Here is a 25,437-nt window from a genome sequence, read left to right as displayed (position 1 = left end):
CGAGCGCCTTTATCTAACATTAATTGTTTGATTGCTCGAAGGACTAAGAACGGACTACATTTAAGACCGAATGTTACGCGATTGTATTGGTAAGCCTGAAGTGGCTTTTGCGGATCGAATCTATATAAAATTCGTTGATAACGACGATCTTCTTTGCGAAAATTTATACATAAATACATTTGACGAACGTCTGCGGATATTGCGATAGGAAAAGGGCGTAAATTCAGAAGAATGCAAAATAAATCATTCTGTAGGCTTGGTCCCGTGTGTAAAATATCGTTCAAAGATAAACCAGTTTTTGTCTTTGCGCTTGCGTCCAGAACCACTCTCACCTTTGTTGTCATTTTATCTTCACGCCTAACTGCGTGATGCGGGATGTAGTATGCGTTTTCTGACGGTAAGGCTTCCACCTGGGACAGATAACCTTTATGAATATGTTCTCTTATCACTTCATCATAAAGCGGTTTTAGTTCTGGCAGATGATTAAATTTTCTTTCTAGTGCATAAAACCGATTTTGCGCAGGTTGCAATGAATCACCTAAGTCACAAGGGTTGCTTTTGAATGGCAAAGCCACTTCATAAGAACCATCCTCGAGGCGAGTTGTGGTGCCTTTAAAAATGTCTTCAGCTTCTTTTTCTTCGAGGCTGTGAACTGGTTCCGAACCAATATCTTCGATTTTCCAGAATTTTTGCATTAAGTTCTCAATTTCGTGCGTAGCGCAGAAAGTTAATGCGGTGTTTGGTTGAGAATTTGTTGGAGCGTCACCCATAAAAACATAACCTAATGTGGTTTGAATCGCGACTGGAAAACCGGGGGTGATTATCTTATTTGGTAGCAACAGTTGAGAGAACAGACTGACGCCAATTAGCAAATCGATTGGGCCTGGCATTGCCCAGGTGTCGTCTGCCAGCGGAATATTTATAAATTTATATGACGTCAAGTCCACCTTGCAAGTAGGTAAATGAGCGGTATTTTTTTTCTAAAACTAGAGCGGTTATGGAGTATTTGAAGTAGGGATCAATCCTAGATTGAATTGTCAATGTGACACTTCCTCTTATTGATTGCGTTTTGCCACCTAAACCCTGGACTGCGAAGCGCGTTCCTGAACTGACTGCCAGGCCTAATTTTTCACAACATTGTGAAGTTATATAATGCTTTTGTGAGCCTGGGTCTAGAAGACAGCGGACGGTATTCTCTTCACCGTTTCGATCAACAGTGTGAACTTTGGCGGTAGCAAGAACTTCAGTGGTTGCCCCTTGTCGCGTGGTTGCTGACATAGTACATATCGGCGGTTCTGCATCGTTAGGTTGAGTTTCTCCATTGGATGTGGAGGCGTTTGCTTGACTGGGTTTATCAAAATGAAGAAAAGTATGGTGCTTGCCATGACACTTATGACAAGTGCCTTTTGATTTACATTTTGTAGATGTATGTTGCGGGCTCAAGCAATTAAAACACAAAGATTTTTCCTTTGCGAAAGAAAAACTTTTCCTTTGGTAATAGTTTTAAAAATTGTGTACAAGTGTACAGTTGCGTGTGGCTCTCTTTTTGACAATAAAGGCATTTTGATTGCGTACTCGTGTAAGTATGATGTGTGCGGGGTTGAGCTGTGCGACTAGTTCCACCGGAACTGGTTGAATGTGTGTTGGCGGTGTTAGGTCCACGAGTTGTTGAAGTTCGTTGCAGAATTTTGACCTGATCTTGCACAAACGACACCAATTGCTTGCAGGTGGGAATCTCAATTTCTCGAACTGAGAGCTCAAATGCTTGTGCAGTTTGCGACTCTAACTTCTGCAAAGCGCATTGTAGTAATATAAAATCCGAAAGGTCTTCTATTCCCAATTGTTTTAGTGCGGCGATAGATGCTGAATATTTTTCTATAAAAACTGTCAGATTGTTTGCGTTGTGAGCTACGGTTTTTTAATGAAATATGTTATTCAGGTAATAAGTGGCAAGAGATCGCTTATCTTGATATTTATTGACTAACGTATCCTAGATTATTTTGTATGTGTTTCCAGTTGGCACTAAACCTGACGTAACATTTTTCGCGGTTCCAGTTAATTTTCCAATTAAATATTGTACGCGTTGCGAATCAGATAGTTGTGAATTTAAATGAACATTTGTTTTGAATGTTTCATAAAATAGGTGCTTATTTCCATCCGTCCATCAAACGTAGGTAATTCTATAGCGGGTAACTTAATAAAAATATTATTATTACTCGTAGCAGCACACGCAGATGTAGATGTTTGCGGTTCCGTAGCTAAATTTGGTTTTAAATTATTTCGTGCGCGAATAATACGTGTGTATAATTCTTCAAACTGTTCCCAGCTTGAATAATCTGGTTCAGAATTCGGGTCTGACGTAAGAGTATTCTCGTTAATTTGATCAATAATTAATTCATTTTAATTTCTAAAATACTTTCAGATTCGGACATAAACGCCTCACCTGAACGTGACGCTTCGAAGTTGATCGGCAAATTATTTGCAAGCGAAACTAAATTTTGAACCCTTTTTAGCATAATACCTCTTTTACTTTTTGGTAAAACTAATTGTCTTTTTTGTTTGTCTTCCATTTTTAGAATTTTTTGCAAACTAAAAGTTTAATTATTTATAAAATAATGCGCAAGAAACACAAGTGTACTGGGCGACAATTTGTAGCGACGAATTATAGTGGAGAAGTAATTTACCAAATAATAAAATATATTGGCCGATACCTCAAAGCGATGTTTACGTACGTACTTAGGTTGGCATTAATACACATAGACGAATATATTACGCTGTAATATCTTTGCGATTTTTATTTTTATTTTATTTTTTATTTAGTAAAAGATTATACATTTATATACATTATTTAAGAAATGTTTTGACTGCCCAACTAGGAGGATTCCCGTTTTAGGACAGTCAAATTAGGATGAGTATTAACATTTTGATAAGTTGTTTGATAAGTATAGTATTAAAATAATAATGAAATAATAGGTATTTGTACTTTTAAATGGTTCCTAAGCCTACTAACATGTTTGTATAAATATGCATAACAATGAGAAGAAATACCATAAAATAAAATATTACATTAAACATAAGATTAACTGCTGCTTGGGTAGCATTCTAATTTAAAAGTATTAGGTAGGTACATGTATACATATAATGATAAAGATTATAACATAAAGTTATCTTTTACTGTTTTGTTGGAGTTTTTGTTGTTGTTTTTGGTTTGTGTTTGATTTCTTTTGTTTTTGGTTTGTGTTTGATTTGAGTTTTTGTTGTTGTTTTTGGTTTGTGTTTGATTTCTTTTTTTGTGTAGTAAAAGTTCACTCTCCTTTCTACCTAATTGATGAAACCAATTAGTGGTCAATTTATGAAGAATAGCTGTGTTTTCCTTTTTCCAAGCATCAGGCATGAAGTTGTATAGTTTTGGACCTAAGAATGAGAAGTGTCTTTGAGCGAGAGATGTTTTAGTTGTGAGTGGTACAATTGGATTTCTCCGTGAGTGGCGGGTGTCGTGAGAGTGGTTAATAGATGGGTAGAGGTGGCGTTTTTGATGTGTGTTTAAAATTAATGTTCTCATGTATAGTTGTCTAACATCCAGAACTCGGAATTCTTCAAATAGTGCATCGCTATGATATCTAAATGGTTTTTTGAGGATTACCCTCAGTAGTGATTTTTGAACTTTTGCTAATTTGTCCAAAACAGTTTTTGCACACCCACCCCAACCTAAGGATGCATAGCCTAGAAGTGACCCACACATAGGATCATAGATGAGTTTCAATTCTTTTTTACGTAAGATATTTCTGACTGTCATAAACATGTATGTAAGCTTTCTAACCTTTGTGGCAACTAGATCTATGTGTCCGTCCCATCTAAGATATTTGTCTAATATAACACCAAGGTATTTTATACTGTCTACGCATTCCAATTTATAGCAATTACAGTTAGTGGAGTCAATGCATTTATGTATAAAAATATTATGTGCTTCCTCGGGTTGGCTCGCTTCTGTCGCACTAAATCGTATAAATTTAGTTTTTTCCGAATTGAGTGTCAGCAGATTATAATCTAACCAAAGTTTTAGCTGTTTTATTCCACTTTCTGCTTTGCAGTGTACATCATTCCATGTTTTACCTTAAAATATTAGGACAGTATCATCTGCAAATGTTATAATATGATTGGTAAAAATTGCTGTTACACAGATCATTGATATAAATACTGAACAAAATAGGTCCTAAGGTACTCCCTTGGGGTACACCAAATTCTACAAGGGCTGGATCGCTAACAGCATCATTAATTTTAACTTTTTGGTATCTGTTAGTTAAGTAACTATCCATCCATTTGTATAGCAGTCCCTAAACACCTATAGCCTTTAGTTTTTTTAGAAGTATTTTATGCGAGATGGTATCAAAAGCTTTGGCAAGATCTAAAAAGAGAGCGATGGATTTATTACCCCGGTCAATATTATTGGAAATAATATCCGCCAGCTTAGCAATAGCATTTTCTGTTCCTAGACCTGGTCGAAAGCCGAACTGGTTATTAGATAAGATTTTATGTCTTTCAAGATAGAGGGTGAGACGATTTTTTACGATTTTCTCGATAATTTTTGAGAATGAGTTGAGTAGAGATATTGGCCGATAATTATGTATATCCGATTTGTTTCCATTTTTATGAATCAATATAACAACTGATTGTTTTAAGTGGTTTGGGAATGTGCCTGTCTTGAAACTAAGATTACAAATGTATGCAATGGGACTCGCTATAAGTGGTTTCAATACTTTCAGCAGATTTGAGGAAATTTTGTCTGGCCCACAAGCATTCGATGGCTTCAGCTTATATATCATTTTCATGACTTCATTAATCGTTGTTTGAATCTCGTCTGTTTTAAGATTAAGATCAGTTGAAGGTATGTTGGCTAGTTCAGATTCAGTTTTCTTACATTTTTCAAGGATTTTATTTGCGAGAGAGGCTCCTACTGAAGTGAAATATTGATTAGCAAAATTAGCCATCAATTTGGGGTTAGAAGTACTTGTGTTTTTCATGTCAAATGATTGTATGAAAGACGATTTGCTGTTTTTTGTTTTGGTAATTTGACGAAATATTTCCCAGAAACGTTTTGGAGTTATGGTGTTTTGGTATATATGTTTTTTGTAGAAATTTTCTTTAGTGGAAATAATTAGTTTTTTACATATGTTTCTATATTTCTTATATTGTTCTTGAACTAGAATATTATCTGGTTGTCTTTTAGCATTTTTGTGTATTTGATTACGTCTGTGGATGGATTTGACTAGGCCAGGGGTAATCCATGGCATGAGTTTAAATTGTTTGTTCGGTATAACTTTGTTAGTAGTGTGATTAGATATGTAGTATTGTAATTTAGTGATAAATTGCTGCATTGCTTGCTCAGTGTCAGTCTGGTTTATTACGTTTTGCCACTTTTCTGTTGTCAGCTCCTCAATTAGTGCGTGATAATTTATTTTAGAAATATATTTGTTTTTAGGAGGAGAGGAAGGTTTATTTCTTAGGACGAGCGCTGTGGTATAATGATCTGAAATTGTTGTGTGTATAACAAATGAGTCTGCGAAATCAATGTTTTTAACGTTGATGTGATCCAAGCATGATTTACTTGCACCTTGTACTCGAGTGGGGGTGTCAACTATCGGAGTAAAAGCGTTTTCAGTGAGAAAACATAAATAATCATCGGATCGGCGATGATTGTCAAGAATATTATTAATATTCAAGTCTCCAATGATTATTTGGTGTTCTGGGTTTTCTGTGTTGTTAATGATAGAGTGGAGTGAATTTAAAATTTGCACCGAATAAATTTGCTACAACAACATCGATAAATAATTTAATTACCCAAGATATCAAAGAGTACCTATACCTAGGCATGTAATTTCAAATAGCGGACGAGTATTGCTAACTGAATCCTTGCACAAAATGAATGCGATTGAATAGGAACAAAACTCTATTTAAATAATGCGGCTCAAATGACCAAATGTTGCGGCGTGAATGGACTGTAATTTGCGATATTTTGTGAATTTGTTTGATTGACTTACCAATATCTCCAAGCTGTCGGCACCTTCCACTTTGCTCTGCGGTAATCACCGGTAGGGTAATTGTTAGTATTGGAACAGAGGTCAGGAAAGGGAATGGTGATATTAGATTTGCGAAATGGTCAATGCGTTAGAGATTGCTATTTTTATGCACTTTCTCACGGCGATATTTTGCGGTATAACATTTGCCGTTTACAGCGCGGCGCGGTGGTTTTAATACAACTGACTTGATGTAGGTAAAAGCCGCGGGACCCGGGCGGGATAACAACCGAACCAAATACTATGCAACAATTATAACTGGCCCGAGCAGAGGGTATGCTGGTTAAGATACAAATAAAAGATGGTATACTGAAATATGATTTAAGATTTTCACGGCCAAAAGTATTTTTACTATTTGTTTTTGGGGTGTTGTGCCGTGTTGCGCTAACTCCTTCTTTATCCATCGTTTCGGACAGCATTGCAGTGTCCATCATCAGGGCAAATGTGTTATTTGAGGTTGTGTTAAAGTGTGAGCTTATGTATGAGGTTGTGATACCGTTTTTTGGGAGACCGTACAGGGCAGGAGTTCTAGAGGCTTTTACAAAAAGCTGAGACCAATCCTCTTTCCTGATGCTAGAAGCTTTCACTAGTTCCCTTGGCAAATCATAAGAGCCAAATCTGCACCAAACGAAGACAGAATTGAACAAGAGTCGAAAGGCTGTGCCTTCCTGCCTTATGTGCACAATGTGACAGACAGAATTGCCAGGCTATTGAGAAAGGAAAGTATTAAGACTGTCTTCGGAACAACAACAAAGATACAGGACTTACTGAGGTCTGCAAAGACTATGTTTCCTCTGGTGAAACAGATGGAGTGTATAAACTCAGCTGTTCCGGATGTGACAAGGTCTATGTAGGCCAGACAGAGCGGACTATCTCCAAAAGGATTTCAGAACACTTCAGAGCTTGTAAGCTCGGCCACCCTGACAAATCGGCAATTGCCGAGCATTTGATTGACACCGGGCATAACTTTGGATTTGTTCCTGAAATCCTGGGGAGACCCAAAACTTATAGAGCACGGCTGATTACGGAGGCCATTGAAATTCATAAAAATCCCGTAAACATTAATAGAGACGATGGAGCTAAGCTCAATAGTTCTTGGTATCCGGTAATTGACGGCTACACCAGAGCTAAACGAAGAAAACCACTTTAAATAAAAAATGATAAGTTAATGTTAGCTCAGAGGGTTGGAGCTGGCAACACGGTATCACAACCTCATACATAAGCTCACATTTGAACACAACCTCAAATAACACATCTGCCCTGATGATGGACACTGCAATGCTGTCCGAAACGTTGGCTAAAGGAGTTAGGGCAACACGGCATAAAACCCCAAAAACAAATAAAAGATGGTATACTGGTTGAAAGATACAAAAACCCTTGTAATATGGGATTAGGTTATCGCACTTGTTATTCTCACGGCATCGGATCGGCACCGCCTCGCCTCATTTCACTAGCTTATCCGAGGCGAGGCAATGCCATTACAATGCTCGTACAAACAATTCTGAACGACTCGAGCTGAGGCGATGCTGATCTGGGGTCGGGGTGATACGTGTGCGACAACCTTCATGCTTTTATTATTACATTCTTGGAAAATAAAACAATATTATTTGCACCATCTCTTTTATCGATTAATTACCCGATACCTGGGATTAAATACATATATGTATTAAATGAAAAACCTGCGCATTTTCCTTCTGGCTGGAGGCAAGTGCATTCTGCATTCTCTCCATCTGCAATCCCATCTTGGCTTGCTCTCCTCTCTCAACTTCATGCTCCTTTATCAACTTCTCAATGTGCTGCTGCTTCTCACGAAGGATTTCCTGGAGGGGCAAAGCAATAGGGTATTAGCTTCTGATTCAGATGCTGATCAGTTAAAGATAAATTTTAAAAAGTAGCGCAGGAACAGGAATTAGAGGATCGAAAAAAGGATAATGATTTCTCTTATAAGACACACACAACTTTTCAAGTAATTTCTCTTACTACCTATGTACAATCTTCTGTCCATGACAAAAAGGTATGTTCAGTAAAATGGGGTGACATCATCAATTTTCAAATTTGAAACTAAATTACTTTTTTATAAAATCATTTGTGTCAGAAAAATGTTCATCATATTTATTGCACGTTTAATATATATGTATTGTGTAAAAAAAATAAACTGTGTTTGGGTTGAAAAAAAATATAATCAAAGTCACCTTTTGGAGTGGGGTGACTTTATTACCATTAACATATATACCATTTTTTAAAAGCTTTTTGATTGTACAATCACATAAAAATGATTTACATTTTTCTCTTTCTGAAAATATCTAAAATAAAACAGTTTCAAAATATCAATATATTTGAACATATATATAACTAGAAACCAACTAATTTGACAATTATTTTCGAAGCGTCATTGTATTAACGTTCCCCGAAGCAAAGAAGCGAATTATTTCTGAGTGGTAGCGAGAATTATGCAGATATCGTCGCTAAAGTACGGTACATATATTTATAATTTTATATTTTTCTTTAAGCTACTGAGAATCAGAGGCTTGTCATTTTGCCGTTGCTATACAAGGCTTTTTTTTATTTTTTTTTTTTTATTTATTCACATTTAAACCCGCTAAACTACTTATGTAGTTTGTCAGCAGGGACATAGAGACAACATTTATAAAATCATAAGATACAATTTGAACGGTACATAATTACATAAATTGGTTACATTGCAGAAAAGTTTAAATAGCAGCATAAAAGCCTTATATAATAAGCAAGTAAAAATAAATGTATGAACAAATTAGTATTATCAACAAGTACATCAATAGTTTCATAAATAGAGGTAGGTAGTCAGGTATTACAAAATAATTGTTTTTCCATTTTCTAACAATATGAATTCCATTTCAGGGGCATCAGTATAAATCATTATTATCCAATAACCATTTCCTTAGATTATATTTAACATTAGCAGTATACATGTTATTATTTTTAATTGTCATTGGTAATAGGTTAAAATTTTTGGGTACTATATAGTTTAAAGTTCTTTCACCATATTTATTAGTACATTTCGGAACTATCAGTCCTTCATTTTGAGTGAATCTTGTGTTATGTTTATGGCAAACTCTTTCCCTATACAATGAATCAGACAATATAACATGTTGACTTACAATATTATAAAACAATAATCCTCTGACAGGTGAAATATTCAGACACTTGTATATTAATTTAATGTTACTTCTGTGTTGATTGTCATATTTATGGATTAACAATTTTATAATGGAGTTTTGTAATGTTTGTATATAGCTTATATTAGTTTTACAAGAATGTCCCCAAGAAGTAATTCCATAACGTATAGTGGATTCAGCCAGAGATAAGTAGATTAACTTTAAAGTACTTATAGGCACGAAATATTTTATTTTATAAATCCTACCCACAATAGCTCGTAGACGTTTACAAACATTAGCAATGTGTATGTCCCATTTCATGTAGCAGTCAATAGTAACACCCAAATATACATAACTTTTGACAAAATCAATGGTTTCACATGAACAGGGCTGTGCAACATTTTTATGTATGCAGTCAAATGTGTGTGTATATAATGAAGGAATTACATTACATCTGGCGTGTGGAGATCTGATGTGCATAATTTTAGTTTTTTTGGCGTTTATAAAGAGGTCTGCATCATGCGACCATTTCAGTAGGGCAATAAAATCATGTTGCATAAGGTTCATTGCAGTAACCAGATCTTCGTGCGATATTACGAGCGCCGTATCGTCTGCATATACAAAATGTTTAGCGAATGAAAACAATTTTCTCATAATTGAGACATAAATAATATAAAGGGTTGGCCCTAGAATTGACCCCTGTGCAACACCTGTTGAGATATATTTTCTTTTGCTAAATTTTTTAAGAATTTTTACTCTTATTTGTCGATCAGTTAGTAAATTTTTTAATAAAACTAGCAGCTTTCCTCTAATTCCTATTGCCTCCAGTGTTTCTAATAGTTTATTTGTATCAATGGTATCAAATGCCTTAGAGTTATCTATGAATAAAACCAACACTTGTTTTTTTAGATTTAATTCATAATTTATGTGATTTGAAAATTCCTGAAGCAGCATTTCCGTACTTTTTTTCTTTTGAAATCCATATTGGTTGGGATCCAACAAAGAGAAAGATTCTAGATATTTATTAAGTTTTATGGAAATGTATTTTTCAAGGAAAGGAAAATTATTTTTTCTAGGGCTGGCAATATGCTTATTGGCCTATAATTTTGAATATCTGTATGTTTGCCCCCTTTGTAAATTGGCCTAATGATGCTACTTTTTAGTTCATCTGGTATTACTGCTTGCGATAAAATTAAATTGATAAAGTGTGTTATAACAGGCCCTAAAATATTAATATGTGTCTTAATGTCAAACATTCGAATGTTGTCAATCCCTGGTGACTTTGAATTGTTTAATTTGCTAACAATAATATTGATTTCTTGGCAGGTAGCTCTGGGTAGGTACATACTATGTTGCACTTCATTCGGCCTGACGGTCGATGCTAAATAATCACATTTATGTATCATAGAGCTAACACTATTTGTAAAATATTCAACAAACTTATCTGCTACGGTTTCTTCATTATTCGTATTTAACATATATTTCGAGATTATTTCGTCACAACTACTTTTGGACTTGCGTCCTAATAATTTATTTATTTCATCCCAAGTTTTTTTGTATTTCCAAAATAATTTTTGAATTTATTGTTAAAAAAGGTAGACTTACATTTAATAATTTCTTTTGTCACCTTATTTCTGAAAGTTTTATATTCCAATTCAAAGAATTGATTGCTAGGAAAATTCTTCCACCTTCTGTACAATGAATCTTTTTTTTTAATGTTTTCTAGGATATTAGAAGTTATCCAAGGTTTTATTGACAGAGGTCTTTTGTTGGGTTTATAATTCATAACGATTTTACTCTGTTCATACAAATTCTTAAAGTTGTTTTTAATTTTACTATATAGTATATTGCAATCTTGTTCCTCAAGCAAGGAGTGCCACTTAAAATTATGAATGTTTTTGTCGATTTTGTTTTGCGATAAAAATGAAATTCTTTCCCCGTGTTCTGGGGCTTCTTTCCTTGCACTATATTTAATATTAACTGCAGTTAAAAAGTGATCTGCTATAGTAATATTATTACATACACATGAGGAAAGAGAATCGCTTTGTTTACATCCACTGTTAAATCGGACAAATATGTGGTCTAAACAAGTACGAGTAACTTTTCCTGCTAAAACTGCTTCTCTAGTTACGTCACAAATACATTTGATTAAATAATTATCCGACATTATATTTTCATATGCCATAATAATAGGGTTTTGACAATTTAACAAGTCTAGATTAATATCTCCTATAAGTAAAACATTTTCTTTGGGGCTTATAGTATGCAGAATGTCAGATATTTCATTAAGAAATTGTGGTTGGCTACAGTTGGGGGGGCGGTATATTGCTATGATGTTTAAAATACTCTTGTTTGGAAGTGTCATAGAGCCAAGCACACATTCAAAATGATTTGTTTCTATTGTTTTCTGTTGAAATGTGAATTCATTTCGAACATATAGCAATATACCTCCTCCAGATTTTTTAGTTCGGCAATAGTTGTAACAATTAAATCCAGGAATATTATACAGACAGACAAGATTCGGTGTTATAGCTGTTTCACATAACATTAACACATGAATATGCTTCCAACAAGTATTTAAGTAGACATTCAAAGTATCCCAGTATTTATAAATCGATCTAACATTCAACTGAACAATATTAATATTTTCCATATTGTAGTTGCTATGAAACTTTAGCCAATCACAGAAATTATGAGTATTTTCATAATCTACCTCGTCATCTTCTTCAATGTAATTAGACGCCATAATCAATAGTTGCAAAGTCCTTGGCAAGGGCAGCCTTGTAGGCCGGGCAGGAGTCCTTGTCTCCAGTCGGATGTGCAGCGGGCTTCCCAAATCTTGTACAGGTGGCGCAGACAGGCTCGGCGGCGGCTTTTGGGCAGTTTATCCGGGCATGACCTTCGCCTGCGCAGTGTCCACATCTTTGCTGGTCCTTGCAAAACTTGAAGGAATGTCCGATCATTTGGCACTTGGAGCACACTGTAAGTCCAATGCAGTCACGAACACGGCACACATTCCAGTCCACAAAGACTTTCCCCTGCTCCACCAGCACGTGACGAATGTGGGCAGGAACCTCGAAGACCCGGTGGCAAGTTGATCCAGTTCGAGCGCCAGCAAGGTGACTTAGCTTGCAACTTTTTACTGCGAAATCTAGGCCTGCTTTGTCCTGGGTTCCTGCTAAGGCATTTTTCAGGAAACCTTCGTCCGTTAGGTCACGAGGAACGTTGAAGAAGATCACCCTTGGAAGCCGTTTGGTTGGTAATCGAGCGCTTAGAGTGTCCGAGTTTGCTAGACATGGGGTTTTCAGAATTTTATCCTGATCTTCTTGTGTTGCAGTATGGATTACAACGCCTTTGTTTCGGATACTCCTAATGCCCGTCACACGGATTCCAAGTTCTGATGGTCGTAATGTATCTTTTAGTAGCTGTTTCGTATCGTCGCTATCTTTTGTAGAATCCAGCTTTGGGAAGATGCATACAGCAGGTTTGGGGGTCCCAACGTTAAGTCCTGAGCGGTTGATTGATGGTATCATCTTTTGTGGGCCATTTTTCACAATATCGGCAAATGATAGGCTTGTTTCCGTGGCATCGGCTACTCTACGCATCACTGGTCCTAGATCCGACTCCAACTGCAATATTTTTTCTAACCTGTGTTGGTTTTCTGCTTTTTCAATCGCGATCTCTCCCTTTGCCACTATTAATTTGGCATTGACTGTTGCCAGATCAGCTTTGAAGCCCTCTCGTTCCAATAACAGCTGTGAAACTGATCTGAATACAGCGGATACATATGCGCTTATCCGCAGTTGTTGATCCTTTGAGACTCTTGACTGCTTTTCAGCAAGGACATCTTGGAGTGCTCTTAGACTTGCTTCAGTGTCGTTCAGTATCTGGACTGAGGACACTGGGATTTCACTCTCATTTTCAGACACGTCGGAATAGTCCAATGCCCTGTCAGATTCCTCATCTTCAACCACTGGAGAAATCATTCCCGGGGCCTTTTTTTGTAATGGGGACGTCATCATGTCCAGCATTCTTTTTTTACGCCGATGGCAGCATTCATCAGGCATCGGTGGGATGGACATTTCAATGAGAATAAACACACAATCTTAGGTTGTTTTAAAACTTTCGATAAAAATGTTTAGAATCCGCTAGAATAGTATTATTTTATTACTGTTTTATCAAATAAACTTTTTTGGCACTTAAATTTTCCATATAGATACTGTTTGCACACGAATTCGGAGGTTTTTTTTAGTTTTTTTGCAAGAGCAAAGTGTAAACACGAACTGTTGTCACTGCGATTATTGTTACATTGATTATATATTGTTCGTTTGAATATAATATGTTACATTTGAATAACAATCAAACAAGATTCTGATTTGAGAAATTTAAACACTACCTACTACTGAACTGACGTTTGTCTTTCATCTCCTAGTTTACTGAATATAAAAGTATTAAAATTTCAAGTACTAACAAGTGTAAAGTGCTAAACTCACTAAAACGACGATCGCGCTTCGCCTGTGGTTTGAGTTTTTTCAAAATAAAGTGTCTTTCCGGCATTATCTGCCATAAAAAAAACATACATTCAGTTACTAATCAAGAGAATAAACAAACTTATGGTTCTCTCAATCACAAGGAAACCAACAACAAATATTAGTGAAAAAGTGAATACATCACATAAGTGAAACTTTGTGCTTAGTTATATTTCTAAAGAATATCACCTTCCGGCATTATCTGCATATAAAAATATACTTTCAGTGACAAAACAGAGTGATTGTTCAATCTTATAATTCTACAAAAAACAATTTAACTCAATTCAGTGAAGTACCTAGTGGACATACCATTTCAGTTGAACACATAATTCAAAAAAGAGTGCTCAAATCGATAAAATAATAAAAATATCAAACATTTAAATTTCGAAGCGTATCAAGGCGTCATTGTTTTTGTCAACACGCAAAGTACCTAGGTAGATACTTATTTCCAGGCTGACCGACAAGTTAGCCATATTGCCTACTTGCCAGTTGACAGGCGCAAAATTTCTAAATCTTAGTGTGATTAGTGATTACAGTGCATTACTCCACAAGCTATTGGAATTATTTAATTGTGTCATTACAAACATCATGTCAGCAACAAGATCCGCCATTGAACTTCAAAAAATCATGGACTCGCTCACCGAATACATTGATCGCAAACTGGGTGAGTTGAAATCACAATTGTTTACAAAATTAGAGACGGAATTAACCGATCTAAAAAAATCAACTCAATTTGTGAGCGATAGATATGATGACATAAATGAAAAATTAAATAAAATTCTCGACCTTCCGAAACAACACCAAAAAATAATGGAAGATTTGGAAAACAAAGAAAAAAGAATAGTTGCACTTGAAACGAAAATATCTGAATCTGAACAAAGGGAATTAAAAACTTGTGTAGAAGTCAACGGATTCAGAGTATCACCGAACGAACCACCACAAGAAATAGCCAACAGAATTAGCTCAGCCTTTGGAATTAATTTAGAAACAGTGGACCAATACAAATATATAAAACCTACTGAAATAAAACCACCACGTCTAATATTTACCTTCAAAGATGAAACAAAAAAAATAACAATGATGAATGCCAGAAAAAATAACAATGTCTCCCTTCTTTTAGCAGATGTCAATAAAAAAGTTTACGTAAATGAAGCCCTGACGCCATACTACAAAAATCTTCTATGGAACACTAAAATAAGGGCAAAAGAAAAAAAATTCAAATTCATTTGGTTTAAAAATGGAAAATTACTGGCAAGAAAATCCGAAGACTCTCCAATATTTGAAATAAAAAATCATTACGACCTCGAAAATAAAATCATGTAAACAAACAATAAATTCCATAACCATCTATAATATATTGAACACTTATACCAAAAATGGATCCATTAACTGAGATTGAATTCGATTAAGTACCCTTCTCCCGAAACCATCACAACTTCAACAATACGAGAAATTAATGACTACATACAAAACAAAAAACAAAAACATTAAAAATACTCCACCAGAATATTAGAAGCATCAACAAAAATTTCGTAGAGTTGACAGTGATGCTAGAGCAACTTGATGAGGAAATCGACATTATCATACTCACAGAATGTCGTATAAAAAAAGAAACATATTCACCAAAACATCTGGACAAATATAAGGTATATAACTCCACGCAACATAAAAGTCAGAATGACGGAGTGATAATTTATCTTAAAAACGAGATCCAAGGAATTGTAAAGGAAATTCAACTCAGAGACGCAAACTGTCTACTGATAAACATTAATAATGACATCTCAATATTCGGGATATACAGATCACCGTCAACAAGAGACATTTCTCCCTTTCTTAATTCCCTGGATGATGAGCTAACCCTACTACGAGATGTTCGGAACGTGTACTTAATTGGGGACATTAATATTAATCTACTAAATACAGGACAGAAACACCCGCAGTGTGATGACTACCAACTACTTTTGCTGCATCATGGACTGATCAGTGCAGTTAATGTACCAACAAGATTAGGATATAACGAAAACGCTCAAACTGTATCTGCCTCCTGTATTGACCACATCATGGTAAAAACAAATAAACCATACTGTACCGCCGTTCACCATTCCAATATTACTGACCACTTTACACTACTACTCACCATTCAACTTCAAAACACACAAACATATATTAAAAACACACTTGTTAAAAAAAGAATTAATGTTAACAAATTAAAGGATTTACTAAAATCGGAAGATTGGGGAGAATTACTTAAAATTAAAGATTTTCAAGATTGCTGGCACTCGTTTACAAACATTGTTCAAACAAATATTCATAAATGTTCAGAATCATTCACAACACAGACTTCACACAAACCTAAAATAAAAAAACCTTGGATTACTCAAGGACTTCTAAAAAGTATAAGAATTAGAGACAAATTACACTTGAAAACTAAAAAAAACCCACTTGATCTTTCATTACTAAATCTTTATAAACATTATAGAAATATGTGTTCCAAACTTCTGAAATATGCCAGAGGTAACTATTTTAAAAGTCAGATTCAAGACTGTAATAACGACCCTAAACTTGTCTGGAAAATTATTAGGGAGATGACATATACCAACAACAATACAAACAGTGATATTTCCGAACTGGATACACCAAATCAAAAATTAAATATGAAAGAACATCCAAGGGAAATAGTCCAATTTGTAAATGAATATTTCTCCAATGTCGGTTCTAATTTAGCTAAAAAAATCATTAAACCTCTTCGTACTGCTAATGAGAATAACAACGCACTTACTAATAATATCACCTTTAAATTAAATACAGTTACGGCAGATGACATTAAAATCATTATAGATTCATTGAAACCAACACTCACTTCCGGATCAGATGGCATTTCAATGAGAATAATTAAATCAACTAGAGATGAACTAATCCAACCACTTCTCCACCTTGTGAACAGATGTATCAAGGATGGTATATTTCCTGCATCGCTTAAATTGGGTTCTGTTATACCAATCTTTAAAGCCGGAAATAAAGCGGATATAAGTAACTATAGACCGATAACAATATTGAATAATCTTTCAAAAATAGTAGAGAAAGTTATTAAGAAACAGCTCACTCAATATCTTGAAAAAAACCGCATACTATCTGAAAATCAATACGGCTTTAGAAAAAATATGGGAACTTCCGATGCCATCGCCTCTATTGTAAAAAGTATAAAACATAGTCTCGATAATGGTAATAAGTGTATCGGAATATTTTTAGATCTATGTAAAGCTTTCGATACAATTGATCATACATATCTTCGAGAAAAACTCAAAAAGATTGGAATCGTAGGTCGTGAACTGAATCTCATTCAAAGCTATATGTCAGAAAGGTCACAACTAGTCAGGATTAAAAATGAATCAAGTCAACCAATACCAATTCAATACGGAGTTCCACAAGGCAGTGTCTTAGGGCCGATTTTATTCCTGATATATATAAATGATCTATGTAATCTAAACTGTCACGGCTCAGTAATTAGTTTCGCAGACGACACAGTTCTTCTCTTCCATGGAAAGTCGTGGGAGACAGTATTCGTAAAAGCTGAAGAAGGGATGAATCAGGTAAAACAATGGCTTGATAGAAATTCACTAACATTAAATGATACATAAACTAAATATATTAAATTCAAAATTTACAACAAACAGACAGATAAAGTCAATTCAAATCTAAACATAAAAAATCATAAAAAATGTTTAACCGCGAACCATGGAATTCCTTGCAACTGCCCAAAATTGATTGAAATTCAAACAATAAAATACCTTGGGATAATTATTGATCAAAACTTAAATTGGAACTCCCAAATAGAAAATGTGAGCAACAAATTAAAAAACTAACCTATTTCTTCAAAACAATAAGAAACATTTTAGATAAAGAACAATTAATTCAAATCTACTACGCATTAGCCCAATCTCAACTACAATATGGTCTTATCGGATGGGGAAGCTCATGCGATTCCACTATAAAACCAGTCCTCATAACACAAAAGGCAATTCTCAAAATTATACTTAGGATCCCCATCAGAACTCCTACCGACTATGTTTTTAAAACCCTGAATGTAATGACACCAAAACAATTATACGCAAAAGATATACTAATTTACGCATTCAAAAACCAGGACAACTTTACACAGACGAACTCAGACAGACTCACAAGATCCACATCACAACACATGTTACACCAACCTACAACTAAAACAACTTTTGGACAAAGAAATATGCAGTATTATTCTATAAAATTATTTAATGTCCTCCCTTTTGAAATAAAAAACATTAAAAAAATAACTGACTTCAAAAGAAACATTAAGAAATGGATTATGGATAAGGGAAGGAAGAATATAGATATAATTTTGCAACCCAACAAAGACTAAAGCTCGTATTATGTTTTATTTTTTCTCTAAATATTGTTTTTTAATTTTCTATGTGTATTTTAACATATGTACTTATACTATTTCAAACATATAACCATGTACAATGTGACCTTAGAACGGGGTACCCCAGTAAGGACACATTATCTTATATAAAAAATTGTTAAATAAAAAAAAAAAAAAAAATAAAAAAAAAAAAAAATAAAAAGAATAATACATTAATAAATTGATGCCATAAATATGATTGTGTTTAACATTTGTATTAAATTCTGCCTACTGGAACACTTCAAGGTCATTTTGTTTAGCCTGTCTTGATACATATCGCTTGAGCTAAAATAGTTTATTTGCTTTGGCTTGATATAACGTGCAATTTATCCTTTAGGATTTGCAAATTGTTGAACTTGAAATTTTCCCTTTTCAAGCCTCATTCTGAAAAGCAGTATTTTTAGTAGTTGTAAGTAATTGACGCTATCCTGATATTGCACAGAATCAACTGAATACACGAAAGTCGTAGTAACAGCCTAATAATTTTATTGAGCAGTTTATTCATGGATAATGTTTCTTTTTAAGATAATGTTTCTTTTTAAGAAAAAGAAACATTCTCGACTTACGAATAACCGTAAGCTGAAAATGTTGCTTGTGTCGTGATAAGGACTTAGCCAGCCGAGGAATTGGACTTACGACGCATTTGTGGGACCCAAACGAAATTCCAACGTAACCACTAACAGATGGATAATAGCTATAGGGAGTGAAGTTAGGCACAGTTAAAGTGTGCAACTAACTACTGTCATTATTAAAATTCCACGTTAGTATAATTTCTTTTGGGAGCAAACAAAAATGGAATTATGTCATTGTCGACTTATAAAACGTTAAGAGTTATGACTTAAAATGTTAACGTCAAACTGTCAGCATGGTTTTAGCAAAAAGGGCATAGCTCTCGTGAGAATTGTGATTTGTTTAACGTTAAGAGTTTTGACTCAAAATGTTAACGTCAAACTGTCAGCATAGTTTTAACAAAAAGGGCATAGCTCTCGTGAGAATTGTGATTAGTTTAACATTAACTACCATAAAATATCATAAAACCTCCAAAACAATTTTTTTTTATTAGAGATTCTTCATTTAGCTTCAAGTTAAAATTTACCTTCTGTATCACAACTTCTTCGTTACAATTATTTTGATCTCATATATTTCTCATCACTAAACTAAATAAATAATTTGTATAGGTACCTACACCATTTGTTTGTGATATTTTATTTCATGTTTCACCGTATGCTTAATTTTCTAAATAATTGTTTTTTTTAACCTTTGTAAATTTATTTATTTATTGTAAGAAACAAACAGCAATTTTATACAGGATGAGTTATACGAGAGGTCCACGGTTTATCCTGTGGAAGTCATAGACATATGAATATTAGTAGACCTGCCCTAAGTGATTAAAAGCGTATTATTCCCCACTCCCCATCCCGGTTCCATTGGAGCCGGCTGGGCTCGCGTATGGCCTCTTGAGGGAATCTTGAGAATGTGACGTCATCATTCTTGTGCGAACTAGCGTCAAGCTATGGTCGAGTTCATTTTACGAAATAGCACGGCAAAATGGTGGCTTGCGCTATGAAAACTTGTAAAAATAGAAGTGAAAAAGAGAATAAACCCAATCGTCGTATTACATTCCATAGGTAAGCATTATTTTACTTTGTTTTAAGCTTATTCACATCGTATAATGTGGATCAGTTTAAAAAATTTTAAAGTATAAGTATAATATGGATCAGTTTAAAGAATTTTAGTTTATCTAACACAATCGATAAACAAGACGATAGAATTGATAAACTGGAATACTTGAACCAATCATGTAATATCGAGATGAGGGGCATTCCGGAATCCAACGCAAATAACAATATGGAAGTGCTCTTTAAAATATCAAAAATGATCAATTTCGAGGACGCAACAGAAAACGTGCATTCGGCAATCAAAAAAAAATACAGGATCGGGCCGAAAATCTCAGAAAAAAGTCCCAGATCCATCATTGCAACATTTAATAACAATCAAGCAAGGGATAATTTTCTATACAAATTGAAAACATACCTAAAAGCCACAACACCCAGCAGCAATAAATTAAACACATACGATTTAGGATTATCGCAAGATGCCAAAAGAATTTATTTATCAGATCATCTAACACAAAAAGGTAAATTTTTATTAGCGCAAACAAAACGATTCGCCAGAGAGAACAACTTCAAATATGCGTGGTCAGCGTCAGGACGTACCCTAATAAAGCAGTCTGACAGCTCCAAAATCATAACAGTTAACAATGCCAAGGACCTTGACCGTTTAAAACGTCAGAACATCTGACTACAACTTCTCTCCATTATTAAGGCTACTAAATAAGGTATTTTTAAATGTTCTCATTTCAAGTTTAGTTATCCACTCAGCTCTTATATTATACATTGAAAAGCTATTAGGTTATTCCTATTTTAATAGAATTTAAATCTTGTAAACATACATACTGCAAAATCATTTGCACATTGTTTTTAGTGTTATTATATGTTTCGCTCGATAAATTATGTGAGCACTGGATGTTAAATCATTTATCATATAAAATCAATTCCAATAGAAGTACTTGCCTTATGTTTATTCATTTGTTAGTTTTAATTTACTTAAAGAAATTTAATTTTGTAATTATAATATCCTTTCCAGGTTTTTTCACGAGTCACGTCACCTTTTTCAATATGACACTACATCGTCGAATCAATTACCTAGACGCTAGGTAATTGATTCGACGATGTAGGCTAGGTAGGCTAGATGTAGGATTGACGCTAGGTAATTCATTTTTTGGTTTTAATTTACTTTAATAAGGCTAATTTTGTAATAGTAATTTCATTTCCTGGCTTTTTCACTAGTCATAACAATTTTTTCGACAGGACAAAAAAATGTTTTCTCATTTTTATTATTATTATTATGGTATGAAATTATATTTAATCCCATACTCTCAGTAAAGCTATACATATCTGATAAAAAAATAATATCTTATACTCATTTTTATGTATTTTACATTTAGATTTACAATAGCAACTGTCTTTATCATAAGTCATTTGTCAATGGGTAACAATATACTTATATCAATTATTCATAGATTAGAAAGAAAACCTTACTCCAAATACCCACACAAGATCAAAATCATATCTCTATATATTCATTATGTAATTGATCTTATAAATTTGCTTTTTTTTCATTTTTTCATTGTAACTTATTTTCAGCATCAACCTCTCTCCATCATAAGTACTTACCATGATATAGGCCATTTTATTGTTTTTAGTATTTTTATAGCCTTCAAGATTCTCAACATACAAATAACTTACAGAACGAACAATAATACGTGTTTTATACAACAATCATTGACACAAACATCACAAAAATTCCTACACATCATTCAGAACTCACTAACTCCTATATTTATATATTATATTAATTAAATTATAACTATGATTCAGCTGCATGTGAATAATTATAATGATTCCGATATTAGCTGTAACATGAACGTTGTTCTAGATTTGAATAAATTAAACAACTATAACTGGAGCTCATAAAGCTTGAAAATCATACATCAGAATATCAAAAGTATATCGAATCTTGATGATTTTACAATTTTTCTTGATCAATTTAATTCCTCTTTTGATGTTATCATATTAACTGAATGTTGGATAAACAAAGATTACACATCGAAGTCAATCCCCAATTACTCTGAACAACACACCAAATTCAAACTCAACAAATCAAGCGGGATTGTTATATATATTAAAGACGGTCTACAATCTCAAGTAGAAGAAATTTCACTATCGCAATCAAACTGTATGAAAATAATATTGAATAATAATATGTGTATATTTGCTATCTACAGGTCACCCTCTTTCCAAAATATCGACCTCTTCCTGAATTCATTACAATCAATCATAAATAATTAAAAAAAACTAGAAAGACAAATCACTATAGGAGATATTAACATTAATACCATCCCGGATAACCATCGTTAAACAAACGATTATCTTTGTCTGCTTGCAGAAAATGGTTTCACTCAGACAATTAACAGCATTACTCGTGAACAGGGCCTGAGTAAATCCTGTATAGATCATATCAATGTGAAAAAAAATAAAATTTATCGACTCTTTTGTTATGCACACTACTATTTCAGACAATTACACTACAGCGATTTGCCTCAAAGAAAAGCCCCATACCTCTACTAAAATTAAATTCGTTTCTCAAACAAACTTCAATAATCTACTTGACGAATTGAGTTTAGAAAAATGGCAAAAAGTTCTTGACCAAACAGACACTGATGCAGCAATGAATGAATTTGTCAACAAACTAAATGAGTATATTTCAAAACACACAAGCATTAAACCCATATCTATAAACTAATAAAAACGCCATGGATCGCCCCGGCACTAGTCAAATCGATCCACAATAATAAAACTAACGCCATGGATCGCCCCGGCACTAGTCAAATCGATCCACAAAAGAAACCAACTGCATGAAAAGGCGAAAACGTACCCAGAGAATTTGTTATTACAAGTTTATTATAAAAAGTATAGGAATTTGTGTAAGAATTTAATTAAATCAGCGAAAGAAACTTTTTATAAAAAACTCATTTACGAAAACAACTGTTCTCCAAAACATTTTTGAGAATCGTTTCGTCAAATAACCAAATCTATAATTAACAAATCTTCAGAAATTAAATCTCCATACATCAACAACTCAAACTCTCAAGTCCCAAAAAACATGGCAAATTATGCCAATAATTATTTCACATCTGTGTGAGCTACACTTGCGAAAAAAATTCTCGATAAATGTATGTCAACAGAAACCGATCTAGCCAATTTATCTATCCCTAATCTCAGTCACAAAATAGAATTAATCCAAACATCACCAAATGAAGTCATGAAGATAATTGACGACCTTAAATCTTCAAAAGCGTGTGGTCCAGATAAGATTTCATCAAATCTGCTAAAAATCATTAAATCATACATAGCCATGCCCATTGCATTCATTTCTAATCTAAGCTTTAAAGCGGGTAAATTACCTAATCATTTGAAACACTCAATAGTTATATTACTACACAAAAAAATGGGGACAAATCACTAATACAAAATTACCGACCTGTTTCCTTGCTAAATTCTGTATCTAAAATTTTTGAAAAAATTGTGAAGAACCGTCTCAGTCATTATCTTGAAGATAACAACATCCTTTCTAGCAGACAATATGGCTTTCGCAATGGTTTAAGCACTAAAAATGCCATTGCCAATTTGACAAAAATCATCTCTAATAATCTAGACAAAGGTATTAAATGCATTGAACTCTTCTTGGATCTAGCCAAAGCATTTGACAATATTTCACACAAAATTCTGCTGAGTAAACTACAGAGAATCGGTATCCAGGGGCAACTTTTAAAATGGTTGGTCAGCTACCTAGAAAAAAGGAGCCAAAGAGTAGAAATTAACGGGACTCTAAGCGATCCAGCAAATATAAAATTCGGTGTACCTCAAGGAAGTACGTTAGGACCACTTTTGTTTAATGTTTATATAAATGAGTTATGTAATAGTTCCTTTGCAGACCATATTATTACCTTTGCAGATGATACAGTATTATTATTTGAAGGAAAAACCTGGGAAAAAACTCACAGTAAAGCAGAAATTGGCATTAACAAAGTTAAAAAGTGGCTAGACAGCAATCTCCTCACTCTAAACTCGGATAAAACTAAATTCATCTGCTTCAGCACAACTCAAGCGGGTCAACCTAAAGAGATGCATAGCATTTTTGTACACCATCGCAATGCCATAAATGTATGTAAATGTAGTACCTTAGAATATGTGGACAGTACTAAATATCTAGGAATTATCATAGAAAAATTTCTGAGGTGGGATAAACATATAGACTTAACTTCCTCAAAAGTCAGGAAACTTACACATCTTTTCAGGGCTATTAGAAATATTCTCTGCATTAAAGACATGAAAAGAATTTACTTTGCCATGTGTAATTCCTTATTAGATTATGCTTCCTTAGGTTGGGGCGGTTGCACTAAATCAAAACAAAATTTCATGGAATGGAGAAAAGGCAGACATGTTTTTTTTTTTAATATTAATTTAATATTAACTTATTTTTTAATCTTCTATCTATTTCTACTCTTCCTTTCAATTTATTTTCTTTTTTATATATTTTGGATTCTCTGGCGCATTAATTTCACCAAATTAAAATTAAGATTTCACGGAATGGTTGAAAAGCTTACATGCTTCTATTTTTATTATTTTCTTTATTTATACATATACTTTTTTCTTTTTGTAAATTTTTTAATTCCCTATTTGTATTTTTTGGCTTATTTTTATTCTCTATTTTCTTCTAATCTCCTTTAATGTTTAGTAAATATAAGTTTTAATGTTTTTAAGTGTTTCATTGTGTTCACCCTCAAAAATTTTCGGTAATTTTCTCTGTTTGTTTTGGGCACCATCAAAGGGGTTTATGATTATCAAAGGACCCAAAGGTTTTTCGACAAATTGTACCAAAAAAAATCAAAGGGTGGACCCTTATCTGGACCATCTGGCAACCCTAGCTACAAATGGAATTTACAATTTGATTGTTGAAATTATTTAATATCCACCACTTAAATGTTGAAATTTAATTGGTATTTACAACCAAATAATATATATTTATATATTTAATTGACATGATACTCGGTACGCTAGCCAGCTGATATCATCAAACCTCGAGGGTGAAGAGCAGCGTGGTAATTTAGACTTACATCAAAACAGACATGTTGGCAAACAAGAGCCGTTCATTGTGGTCAAAATAGATAAAGCAATTGAGGTAGTACAGCTCAATCGGAGCAAGCAAGTACAGTAAGTTATGTAGGTATAATAAGGGCCGCCAAAGGGGGCACAGTCGACCTAGGGAAAAAAATGCCCCACTTAGATATCTGCATCGAAGCTAGAGTCAAGTTAGCATCTCAGCTGGGCGTACTGCACTGGGCCTGCAGACACTTAAATAGAGCACAATTGCAGATCCTGTACAAATCGCAAGTGCGCCCTTGTGTTGAATTTGGCACCTCTAGTCTGGAGCCGCAAAATACTACGTGCATAAACGGGCGGTCCTTTTGATAGATTCCCCTATATTGACAAACGAATTGCAATCTTTAGAGCACAGGCGTCACAGGTATGCTGTTCTTGCTCTATCGGTATCGCAATGGAAGATGCTTAGAGGAACTAGCGTCATTTATCTCTTCGACACCGGTGCATTGTCGGGGAACACGCCTGATTCGGGTCCAA

The 25,437-nt window shown here is 34.1% G+C and overlaps 1 protein-coding gene across 1 annotated transcript in view; it reads right to left on the bottom strand.

Annotated features, from left to right (window-relative positions):
• LOC149421998 (uncharacterized) overlaps positions 1-25,437 on the bottom strand; it is a 130,476-nt gene that overhangs the window by 6,075 nt on the left and 98,964 nt on the right. Inside the window, exon 8 of the mRNA XM_089634642.1 lies at positions 7,754-7,894. Coding sequence (XP_089490768.1) covers positions 7,754-7,894 — 141 coding nt within the window. The remainder of the gene's footprint in view (positions 1-7,753; positions 7,895-25,437) is intronic.

This window comes from Hesperophylax consimilis, chromosome 8 (assembly GCF_061612785.1).
Source record: "Hesperophylax consimilis isolate HC1 chromosome 8, BYU_Hcon_1.0, whole genome shotgun sequence".
Classification (NCBI taxonomy): domain Eukaryota; kingdom Metazoa; phylum Arthropoda; class Insecta; order Trichoptera; family Limnephilidae; genus Hesperophylax; species Hesperophylax consimilis.
This window is presented reverse-complemented; position numbering and strand designations above follow the sequence as displayed.